Consider the following 12,776-nt stretch of genomic DNA (forward strand, 5'->3'; position numbering starts at 1 on the left):
CACAGACTGAGTCAGCACAATGAAACTTCTACTTACTTGCAATTTGCTACGGATACAGTTGAAAACTCTGAAGAGTAGTAGTTGGACACAAAAATACAGTTTTCAGTATTGAAACTGGAAAACATCCTAGTGCTTTCAACTCTGCTAGGAGAACTAAACCAAGAATTGCACTGTTATTAGTTATAGTGTGTGGGAATGAATTCTGCCTTGTAATTCAAGAAGTACCAAGCAGGACTATTCTAATGTTACACACACATCTTAGCAAAGATTTTAGTAAAGTATAGATTATTAATAGGAATTGTGTCAAAGGTTCTTTTGCTCTTTTTGATGACTTTTTTTTTTTAATTACCTGAGTTCATGATCCATCCATATAGCTTTATTTCAAACATTACTTTTAACCTCAGAAATTGCATCATTTCACAGATACCTTTTACAAAAACCAGATATAGCATACCAAATCCTGACATTCCTGTGCAGCTGCTTCCTTTGCTGTCAGTGGGTGTTGGGAATTGTGGAGCAAGGGTGAAGTTGGGAGGAGCAGGTACCAAGCTGCCAAATCTACGACAGCCTGTTCTCTAGTAACAACCACCCATAGGTGAGCTGTTTAGACAGCTAATACTGGGGAATGTTTAAATACAAACTAAATCAGAATGATGTGAAACAGAGAAGGGCACACCAGCAACATGGCAGAGTCCTGACACAGGGAGCTTCCACTGGGCTTCTTCCCTGACCCTTTGTGGGTATTTCTGGATAGCTTGCACGGTGTGTGGTTGGACCATCTCCTTTGGATCACAAGCTCGGAGGAGGGTGGGCTTGAGCTCAGTGGGAGGAGATTCCCATCCTCCTGCCAGCAGCCAGGAGGTGAGAAGACCTCCTGCTCTCCTGGATGTACCTGGTCTTCAAAGCGAATGGCAGCTCTGGTAACACATGCAAGGGTACTCTGCTAGAAATGAAGAATTAGGTCAAGGAAGGTAAATAGACAAAAGTAAACATTTTTGCTGGAATATGAGTTATAGTACGTGGGAACAGGATCTGATAGATGTGGAACAGTAAGAGCTGGAGTTTTGAGTGTCAGAAGGCAGAATGCCCTTATGCACTGACCAACAGCAATTAAAAGGAGGGTTACTTGGGAGCTGCTGGAGCAGCCCAGCAAGAAGGGGGGCATATGCCACCAACCCCTCTTTTCTTATCCCAAAACCATACGAGAACACTGCCCTGTCCCACTGTCTTCCATTTTCTTGGGCCTTTATGTGAGACTGGGATCTCCTGACCACTTCTGAGTGGGACACATATTTATTTCTTCTATCTGAATGGCCAGAGGTCACTGCCACATTATCAGCTCCAGCAGGTTCACTGGAAAGCTTTCTCTGATTCAGGCAAACTGCCAAAAGAGCTCAAATTGAACAGTTCTGTGGAAGAAATAGGCCCTGGCAGCAGTTTGCAGAGGAGCACTGTGGGCTGGCCATTCCGCCTGTCCTGCTGTGTACAATTCCTGTGATGAAGAGAAAGCAGCCTGAGCTGTTCACTGGGGGAATCACAAACATCTTCTGGAAGTGTTATTTTCACCAATGAGTGACCAGCTTATAATACAAGCTTTTCAGATAATGGTCTTCTAATTAATGATTAAATAAAGTCTCTTATGTACAAAACTTGCTCTGGCTGGAGTTAGTGACACCACCCAAGCAGATCTGTCCCCAGCAGCAGGGTAGCACCCTACATATGCGCTTGGGAAGTGGCACATCTTTCTATGCTGTGTAGGGTTTGTGGCTCTTGGTCTCCTGGTACTGATTTTCTATTTCCTACTATGTTTTGGGAGGAAGGCAGAGGGAACACACATGCTGCCGTCTCGTCAGTGCTTGTGTTCAGTGTACAGGTGCCTGTTGCTTTGGATACTGAATTCCCTGGGCTAAGACATCCATTCCTGTCCTCTGTCCCATATAATCACTTCTTTGTAACTACTCTTAGTTACTCTAAGTAGTTACAAACCCTAGAAAACAGTTTCACATCAAACTTTTATTCCCTTGGCCAAGAGGAAATACCAGCCAAGGGAAAACTTCAGTATTTCTCTATCTCTCTGAGGGGAAAAAAGGTCTTTGGAAAAATACGGTAGGTACATTAAGCCAGCTTGTTATTCACAGGTCATCTCTTACCCCCCATTCTATGCTTTTCTATTCTATATAAGTGTCATGCTATGAAATAGGCTGAAAACTTCCTGCCAGACCTTTAAACCAGCTCAGATTTGACCTGTCCTGGAAGTTAGCAGAGCTGGCACATACGCAGCCGGTGTATAAACAGCACAGAATTTCCATGAGCTGGGCCGCTGGTAAAGAAGGATTCCAACAGCTGAAGAGATTGATTTTGCCTTTCCCACAGATGTACTTGCCTTGGAGTAGCGCCTGGGGGAGTGCAACTGCGTGGAAAAGCAGCACGTCAGAGCAGAAATGTCATGCAGCCCAATGACTGCAGAAGATCGCGGCTCGGAGCTCGCCCGGGGGTATAAAGCTGGCTGAAGGAGCAAAAGTAGAGGCGAGCTGAGCAGGAGAAGCAGGCTGCGGAAGACAGGAGCATCCACCTGCTCCAGCTGCTCGTGTGCCGTGTTTGCAGCCTCCGAGCGCTCGGGCTGAGCGAGGGGAGAGCGGCTCTGCCCTCTTGCAAATGAGCTGTTTCCGAAGCTGTTCCCGAATTGGAGGAGCAGAGCGACGTTTCAGAGATGTTGTCCTGCTTCGTCTGGCTCACCCTTCCCATCGTGGTTAACGCCTTTGTGATCCCAGGGAAGTTGCCCCTCAATGGGAGCCTAGAGAAGACTTTTGTAATCCGGAACATCTCGGGTTTCTTTTCCTGGGATAATGACAGCCTGGCCAACTGGCAGAGCTTTGTGGACAGGAGCCGGTACGGAGCAGAGTCACAGAGCATCACGGTGAAAGCCCTGCTCATTGTGGCATACTTGCTCATCATCTTCCCTCTTTGGCAACATCCTGGTCTGTCACGTTGTCACCAAGATGAAGCGTATGCACTCTGCCACCAGCTTGCTCATTGTCAACCTGGCTGAAGCTGATATCATGATCACCCTCCTCAACACACCTTTAACATTGGTAAGACTGGGGCAGAGTTGCCAAAAAAGCACTTCCGTGGCCTTTTCCTCTTTAGACTGCATTAAAGCAGTGAGTGGATGTTCTGCAGATACCTGTCCACTCCAAATTACAGTCGTTGGAGTTGCCTTTGGAAAACTGCACATGTATTTTTTTTGTCTTAATTCCTGTTATCTAGTTGAAGATCTGAAATTATTAGTTTATTAAAAGTGGCCTTGATAGTACTTGAACAATAGTAACCTTGCAGTGATTACTTAGTACTTTGTACTTTCTCTTCTCTGAAGTATTTCCAAAGTAATAAATACTATGAATCTCTTGGGAAAAAAGTAAAATGCTCACCATCATTTTACAAGCTGTGTTGAAAAGCTGTAGTTTGCATTGAAGTGAAATAGGATGTACAGGCCAGCCCTACTCTGTAAGGAGGGCTTAAAAGAGCTTAAAATGTATTGACTCAATAGTTAGGCTGCAGAAGGATACACTGTGAATAAAATAGAACAAACATCTTTGGTATCATGCTGCTATATTGTCCTGGAGGATATTGCCAAGCCACTGAGCAGCACTAACCTGCCTTTTCAGAGTTCAGAAGGCAGAAAATTATACAACTATACAAAGAACCTGCTATCTCAAAAGTGTCTTTTACAGAAAACAAGAAATTATGTAATGGGTGTGTATCTGTAAGCAGTTGTGGGAGTGCACAAAACCAATGATCTTCTGGTTTCAGGCTTGTTTTGTGAACAGTACTTGGATATTTGGGAAGGGGATGTGCCATGTCAGTAGGTTTGTGCAGTACTGCTCCCTCCATGTCTCTACCTTGACCCTCACAGCCATTGCTGTGGACAGGCCCCAGGTGAGAGCTCTCTGAAGCCAAGATGGAAAGCTTGAGAGGGCATAAGTAAACAGAGAAAGGATGATTCCATATCTTTTCCTTCTCAGCTCACAGGATAGGGGGACAGTTCTTGCTATCAGATGGAGAGAATAGTTTCGAGCCTGCAGCAAGGTGGGAGGTGGGAGGTATCCATTGCCTTGCGATCGCTTCCAGCGGGGTAAAGGGAGTTTTTATGTGATAGATAATCCAGTAGCTCTCAAACAAGGAGAAAGTTGAAGATCCTGTTAGAAATTCACATGGACAGCTCTCCTCTGGGGTAGTTTGTCCAGCAGCATGGCTGTAGGAACATCCCAGTTAGCTTTCTCAGCTCCATCTCCTACTGCTCTGGGATGTCTCACCCCTTGTTACTCTGAATACTGGAAAGCTGACTGTAGCACACTGCTGTTTGTCACAAGCAGGGCTGTAGCTTGCTGTTAATAATGGGCTCAAAACTGGGGACAGTTGGGCATTATCAGTTTGGAGTCACCTCACAACCACACAGAACAGTTGACAGTTGGCATTTTCTGCTTGAAAGATTGTTTCCAGAAAATGCACTGACTGTCAGAAGCATTCCCCGGGAGGTCTGGTTAAGTCACAAGCCTTTGATTCTTTGGGTCACTAATACTGAAGAGTCTGGGACTTTTTTTCTGCTCCTTTTTTTTTTTTTGACTATAAAATAAACTGAACCTGGAAATGAACATGTGTCAAGACTTGGTACTGCCGGTACCCAGTTCTTCTCATCTAGATGCAAATACTGAAATTTGAGAGTTGGACTGGGATCTCACTTGACCCATATTCATGCAGGAAAAATTCAAGTTTTTATGTACAGTTTATAGTCAATGGGAGCTGTGTGAAGACTCTACTGCATGCATGCTGAATTTCCACATTAAGTAATAGATTAAAGGCTGAAAGACCGTATGAAAAAAAAATTATTTTTTCCTGAAGTGTAATAAGCCTGAATTTTGGTTTTATTTTGCACAGGTTATAATGCACCCACTGAAACCTCGCATATCTGCTGGAAAAGGTGTTATCTACATCTCTGTAATCTGGATCATGGCAGCTTGTTTTTCCTTACCACATGCTATCTACCAAAAGCTCTTTACCTTTGAATACGGGTAAGGATGTGCTTTGCTTTCCTCCAAACTCTCCCTGGAGGCCAAACTCTCAGCGGTCTTCCTTTGGCATCTTCTATTGAAAGCCTTTGAGCATATGTCAAGGTCAGCCAAATATGGATCTAGTCTATAATTTTCATCTGGTTCTTTTTGCTGTGTCTGATATCCTGCCCTTTCCATTTTTAATTATTTTATCTTTATTCTGTCACACTAATCACATGAAACAGGCTAAAAGTTAAAGGGTCTGGCCTGGACCCATTACCATTATGCATTGGCATTTTACACCATATATCAATCTGACTTATTTGGGCAGACCAGACATGGGAATAAAAAAAAAAACCTAAAACCCAACAGGTTTTAATCTACTCTTTAGCCCTGGGAAAGTAGAAAAATCTGCCTCAGCTGCTTGTTCCATAAAATGCTGTCAAGAGCCTTAGTATTTGGAAAGCGCTTTAATGAGGGAAAGGTCCCTAGTATGTGCAGAGACTGTGTTGCTGTTTGCCAAAGAACAGAAAATAAAAACCTGCTTATGTGCAGCTCGAAATTTTGTAATTGATGAAATTCATAATATTATTTTAAGGTCATGAATGCCCGTGAGAAATTACCACCACATTGCTCACTGGCTGCTCTATGGCTCAGATCCTTGGACAGCAGAGCTCTGCTTAGCTCTGACAGATATCACAGATAAACAAAGGATTTGCTTCCAGGCTTTATGGCAGGAGCCCTTTCCCACTTGCCTCCTTGTTTCTGACGTACTTCTCCCATTGTGCCCAGCCATATGTCCTCTCATCCCCTGTCCCATATCTCCATTTGCAGTGAGGAAGTTACCCAGCGCCTGTGTCTGCCAGATTTCCCTGAGCCTGCTGACCTCTTTTGGAAGTACCTTGACTTAACAACCTTCATTTTTCTCTATGTCCTGCCCCTTCTGATCATCTCTGCTGCCTACATGACAATGGCAAAGAAACTCTGGCTGCGCAATGTCTTCGGGGATGTCACCACTGAACAATATTTCGTCCTCTGCAAAAAGAATAAGAAGACCATCAAGATGCTGATGCTTGTTGTCATCGTCTTTGCAGTTTGCTGGTTTCCCTTGAATTGCTATGTCATCCCCCTCTCCAACCAGACCATCCACACCAACAATGCCCTGTACTTTGTCTTCCACTGGTTTGCAATGAGCAGCACCTGCTACAACCCCTTCACCTACTGCTGCCTCAGTCAGAACTGAAGGCTTTGCTCAGCATGTGCAGAAAACCTCCCAGGCCCACAGAACAGAGGCTTCCCTCCACAGTCCCATCCTACCAACTGGCTTGGCCAGAAAGTGGCAGCTTCAAGAGGTTGCAGGTCTCCCATATCCTTCCAACATCCAGTCAGGAAAGACAGACATCTCTGCAGTGGAGCCAATAGTAGCTGTGAGTTAAACAGTGGCCCTGGGAAATCTGTAAGGGCTGCACATAGATTTGGCAAGAGCTAAAATGGTGGGAAGATGTGGAGCCCTGTCCTACTTAGGGACTGTGCAACCACATGTGATAAAACCAAGAAGGAGGTTAAGGTTCTGCAGGAGGCAGTATGAAAGAGCTGCATGTTTGATGCAGGCTGATGACAAAAGCGTGGAGCCCCTAACTGGAACTCTTCCCAGGAAGGAACTCTCTTTGTCAAGGTGATTTTGGACTGGCTTGCAGTATGGGACTGTCTGCATGTATGTCACTGTTATCTGCATGACTAAGCCTTTTTACCACCAGGATTGTGTGTGTGTTTTGCTGGTACTTAAACACTAAAGAAACAATCTAATCACATCAGGCCTCCCTTCTCTTTTCTAAGTCTCTTCCTAGCAACATGAAAATGAGATGTAGACCTTTAGGATGCAGACTTAGATCAAGTGCAACTGGTTAGGAAAGTATCCTTTCTGAACCAAGGTCTGAAAAGTCAATATCTGTTCAGAATGAACAAACAGCTGTACTTCACAAGTTCTTTTTTTTTTTTTTTTTTGGTGGAAATACCCTTAGAGAAGTGGAGGATATGATGGACATTGACAAATAGAGGGGTCTCTTAGATCACAGGCACTTTGTCTAAGGTAAATTTGAGGAAAAATAGATGCCTAGTCTTTGCTTAAGTAGATGGCTTTTCTTCTAATAGATAACTAAACCCAAAAAAAGCTACTTTGGAGAAAGCTGGACATACCATCCACAGTCGGAGAACGGATAATTAAATGCTACTGTGAGTTTGGACTAGGACCTTTTGATCAGAACATCTTTGCATTAATGTCACGTGTCAGCTAAAGGATCCCACAGTTCTACTTTTTTGCTTTTGAATGTTACTCTCTTACCCTGTAAAGCGCCTGTATACTTGTCAGTTCAGACATTTGGGACATTTCATCTCAACTAAGATGTTAGCTCTCTGAAATCAGTTTATAAATGAATGGCTTTGAGAGAAGGGATGATATCTCTGATAGCAAGTAATGAAAGTGGAACATTTCTCTGCAAGTTATCCTCTGGTGATAGCACAATTTTGGTGCATTTAAAGATAACTGAGATGTGTCCTTTCTTGGGTGGCTAAGAAAATTCACACGACTGCAACTGTCTGAAGTGGTTTGCAGAACTTAATGTTCTTAGTAGAAGAAAATATGGGTTTGAATAACAAAAAACATGGTAGTTCAAAAAACTCTACCTTATATTGCACAGAAAAGCAATAACTCCCTGTGCTGTGGAAATTAGTTTGAACATCACACCAGGGTGCCCCATTCAACTTGCAGCAGTCAGCAATGAAGTGATAAAAATCTTCTTTTATAAATGGAAAAAAAAAAAAGAGAAAATGTTTTTTCCCTAATTCCTGTAATAACGTTACATTTCTGAAATCATTTTAAGCCTTGTGGAGGGCTTTCACACCTGCGTATTTAAAGACACTGAAATAGCAACCACTCCTTGCACCTAACCAGTCTTTTCCTAAGGTGTTATCAATCTCTCACTGTGAATCCAGTGCTATTTTACTGCCCTTTATCAAGGCCCCCAGAGTTCAGAGTACTATCTGCAGAATCAAACCTTTCCTCCTGCCTTCTTTGAACCCTTATGCCAAATCCCATTTCCTCCCTTAGCATTTGCAACGCATCAGCCCTGAACTGGTCAGGGAGTTAGACTAGATGGTCATTGTAGGTCCCTTCCAACTGAACTATTCTATTCTATTCTATTCTATTCCCCAAATGTGCACGGCCCACAAACAATGCTCCCCATTCCAGTGATAGCAGATCCTAGCTCTTTACTAGCAAATAAATCTTTAGGAGTGCTGAATACCTCAGTAAGATGTTCTTTCTGAAGCTGAAGAAAACACCTTAAGACTCATCATTTTTGAATGCAGTTATCACCCTTCGAACTGCTACACATGCAAGAACCTTGCTGTAACTCCAGTAGGCAAAATCCTCAGATGCCCACTCAAATGGTCTAGGTGGGTCTGAGCAGGGCTACTGCAGTTACAGCTCTGGATCCTGCACCACTGTACCTGGTGGCAAATCCTTCTCCTCCAGCCTCTGCTCACAGCTTTAAAATAGCTGTTTCCCAAGAGACTGAGAATAACTATTATTTGCATTTGACTTATTCATAAATCTCTTGAGTGCTGGTGAGAGAGACCGTAGCCAGCTCTGCTGCTGACACAGTCTGCCAGCCTTGCATCGAAGCCATGGGGCTGTGAACTGTCTGCCCCTGCGAAGGTACCTATGTAATCTAGCAGCTCTCAGAGGCTTGCCTGAGAGAGAGGTCATATCTCCCCATAGCCTCTGGGTCTGGTACATTAGGACTGGGTAGCTTGTTCTCCCATTTCCTGATCTTTGTGCCACCAAAGGGGGGACGAGGATGGGATCCTCCCCTGCTCTCCCCATTCTGCACAGCCCAGCAGAAGGGCAGCCCCTGCTCCTTTCTGGGGGTGACACAGTGGCCTGGGGAGAAGGTTTGAACTGGCATTAATGACACAGAAACAGGGAAATTCTTCAGCCCATTCTTTCTTCTTCTGGGAACCATGTCCCCCCTCAGCCTGTCCTCTGGTTTGCAGGATTGAAGGGATTTCTGTGAGTCCTGGTGCCGTGAAACCTCCCACCCTTGCCTTAGGCTCAAAGCCTTTTAATGGTACTTAGAGAGGCAGGGGTGAAACCAGTCATCATTACCTCTCTGATCAGGAGAAAAACTGCCTTTATCTACAAAACAAATCAGCACCTCCTGGCCAACTGCCCATAGTTTATAAACTGGGCATGGCATTCTATTGTATGGAATATCCCTTTGGCTAGTTCGGGTCAGCTGTCCCAGCTTCTTGTGTACCTTCTGCAGAGCATGGGAAACTGAAAAGTCCTTGTCTTAGGGTAAGCACTGCTCAGCAACAACCAAAACATCAGTGGATTATCAACATTATTCTCATACTGAGTCCAAAACTGTGCCAGCTACTAAGAAAAAAGTAACTGTATCCCAGACAAAACCAGGACACCAGTTAAATAACTAAAGGCCTACAAATGATTTCTAGCTCTAAGGTGTCAACTCACTCATTTCCATAGCATGTAGGGCTAGCTCCATCTACAGCAGACCAGGTATGACTCCAAGCCCCTAAGGTCACAGGGATATGGAGATTTTAAGACATCATACTTATATTTTTTGTATGCTTTTTCAGTTAAAACCACCATAATGTGACAGGTTGGTTAGAGGTCACCAGTTTTTAATAGTATGAAGCTAAAGATGTATCAGATGTCCTAAAAGCATGTCATCAGAGTCTCTGAAGGTACAAAACTTAGTGGGGTTTCTTGGCAGGATATGTGGTAGGAACCAGCTTGTTATGGTCACATCCCTACTGCCTCCTGGGAGCTGCTCTAGAAGTGAACTGTTCCCAGTGCCTTGCCCAGAATTTGTTTTGAAGAAGCCCAAGACAGGGCTCAGGAATGATCTGACACTTGCACAATGTGGACAGCAGACACTAAACCCTTCAGTTGGGTCCCTGGTATTTCTGTTTGGCACTGCAAACACATTCCTAGACATCAAACAGACAAGCAGCTTGAGGTTCTGTTTCTCATCCTGCAGTTCAGACTCCCAGCACAGATGTGCTGTTCTGAACTATGCAACAGACTGTATTTCTATCATTCCAATTTAGCACAAATAAGAAGGAAAAAGCAAACAAAGCCACAATTCTTTTGTTGCTGGTTGAGAAATTTCATTTCTGTTACTTTAGGTTCATGAAGTTTTTAAGTGTGCAAGAGCTAAAGCATTTCAAAATGTAGCACAGACAGAGTGAGCCCAGGCTATTTTCATCCCTGGACTGGTTACCCATTCAAATGCTTTCAAAGGCACCTACCACTTTCCCTGGACTTTGTGGGGAAGCAAGAATGTGACTTAAGAGGACTAATTCAGCAGGTCCCTGAGTTGGATGGGAGTTCATTTGTAGGCAAGGAATTTCGTTTGCATGAAGGTGTTTGGTTCATCTCAGTGGTTATAGAAAGTTTGACATAACTTATCAAAAAATCTGAATAAGCAAAAGAGAGGATGTCAACTTTACCATTAAATAGTGTTATAATGGGAGTTCTGTGTCACAGTCTTTCAGGGGAGAGTTGATAACATGAAAATGTTTTGAAGCAAATAAATATTTGAATACTTAATGATATAAAGTCATAATAGATTTACTATTTTCATTACATTGTCACTTCAGAAATATATTTTTTAGTGTTTAATAAAAGTAACTACTTTTTATCATTATACTAGTAATTTAGTATATTAAGTCAAATATTCCATTATGAGGAAAACGCTCTTCCAGAGCTTCCAGCCATGCAGCCTGCAGGACAGAAAACCACAAATTATCCCTAACATACAGCTAGATTTTGATTTGTGCCACTCTTATGTGGTCTGTGCAAAGTGGTGCTCAAAGAAAAGATTCCTGAAAAAGTTTACTCCAGTGACACAGCTCTGATTCCTCCTTCTGTGACAAACTCATCTCTTTTTTACTGAACTAGCCCACTGACATGGCTACTGGGACACAATCTGTTATTTGTCTTTCAGCAGTATTTTATTCATCCAGCAGCTCCACTTTTTTCTGTGAATCAGGGATTATTTTGCAAACACGGGTGTGCAGGAAGCCAGCGTGCCAGGCTGTGTGCAGTGCTGCTCCATGAGCTGTTGGATGCAATATGGTCATGTTGCAAAAGGGTGATAAAGGACAGAGCAGTCAGAGACTAGTGATCCAGCTCAGTCCCCCATGTTCATATGACACAGCATTCCTGTATTCCCACATACACCTCTATGCTCCTACAGGATCTCCCAGCTCATGGGCAAGGTGGTGGGGGGCTGAGCTGCCTCACTCTGGGCTTTACAGATGTCCCTTCCAGAGCAGGTGGCTGTACATGGCTTCAGTGACATTCTCCCTTCAGGCAATCTAAAAATCCAACCAGTATTCAGCATCACAAAACCAGCTTACATTTCTTAATGGGAACTCATTGAAGAAGAATAATGAATTATGAGCTTCCTGTGGGCTGTGCACACTGTGGAAGAAGTTCAGCTAATTAGTCCATAGGGCACAATAATTTATTTTGATATGACATGACATTCATTATTGAAAAATAAAGTTTTACCCAAGTGGCTTCCTTCTTCCAAAGCTTTAACTCAGATAGACAGAAGCCACCATAGACAGCAGACAGTGGTGGTGGTGGAGGTGGGGATTAAATCCTTCCTAGCACCTCCATCTTCAAAAAACCACTCATGACCTGATTTCTGTCTTCCTGTTCACAAAGTGCAGCGAGGACATCCTTTGCTCATTTAATGGGGCTCTAGGCTTGGGCATTAAACTAGTCATCAAAGCTCCTACTAAAACTAAACCCACTGTTCCCAGTAAGTAAAAAAAAAAAGGCCTAAAATATACTCTTTATTCTAAAAGTGACTGGCAACATCCACAGGAGGAAAAACAGCGGGATACAGCTGCTTTTAGAGGCACACCATCTGCTAATGAAATAAACATTTTTACCGTCTCTCTGCATTTTAAATCACAAGTTTTAAATCACAAGTTTTAAATCTCACAAGAAAGCTAAGAGCCATTATAAGGCAAAGAGCATGCAGAGGCACTAGTTGCAACTCTCTTGCATTTGGAGGACTATTAATATCAAAGTGATGGAGAGATAAGGGTCAAAAAAGGATGGCATGGACCAAAGCTGAATCTTAACATTGCCATTTTACTTTCTGGCGTATTTACAACAGGACAGATGCATGTAGCTGTTTCTAGAAAAAGTGTAGTGACAAAGAGGCTGAAGATGGACTCTTTTCCTTAAGACCTAGATTGGAATTAAGCCCAGCTTTTGAAAATGGCAAAACACAGCAGGCATAGGGCCACTAAAATGTAAGTAGAATTGAGCTATGCAGTTCAGAAACACATCTGAAAACAGAAAGATACAGCTGAAAAGTGCAATGCTGAAACTGTGACCAATTATTAGACAGTAACTCACACAATGGGTAGTCTATTTATCATGTGCTGACATTTTCTCAATAGTTTTTAAAGGTTATATAGATTTTGAACCTATTCATGTTGCTCTGACAATTTTATGAGAATACAGAATTTTAACTACTGTCCAAATGTTTGCTCAGGCTTTAGCATCAGATCACATGTTTTGTACTACATGTTTTCAGATGGTGACACATGACTGTTCCTGGAACCTTCAGTCACTTATGCTGCTGTAGTTCACAGAACTGATTTATTTAAATAACCAAG

The 12,776-nt window shown here is 43.1% G+C and overlaps 1 protein-coding gene across 1 annotated transcript; it reads left to right on the plus strand.

Moving 5' to 3' along the window:
• Positions 1 to 361: 361 nt before the first annotated feature.
• On the plus strand, positions 362 to 6,941 carry GPR83 (G protein-coupled receptor 83). Its single transcript, XM_027735586.2, is given in 7 exon segments — positions 362 to 2,955; positions 2,957 to 3,092; positions 3,811 to 3,936; positions 4,936 to 5,069; positions 5,883 to 6,277; positions 6,280 to 6,417; positions 6,420 to 6,941. Coding segments are annotated over 7 exon segments (1,239 nt in total). The 5' UTR covers positions 362 to 2,710; the 3' UTR covers positions 6,485 to 6,941.
• The last annotated feature ends 5,835 nt before the right edge of the window (positions 6,942 to 12,776 follow it).

Source organism: Pipra filicauda, unplaced genomic scaffold (genome assembly GCF_003945595.2).
Source record: "Pipra filicauda isolate LSUMZ 115617 unplaced genomic scaffold, ASM394559v2 scaffold184_size3518187_pilon, whole genome shotgun sequence".
In the NCBI taxonomy this organism is placed as follows: Eukaryota; Metazoa; Chordata; class Aves; order Passeriformes; family Pipridae; genus Pipra; species Pipra filicauda.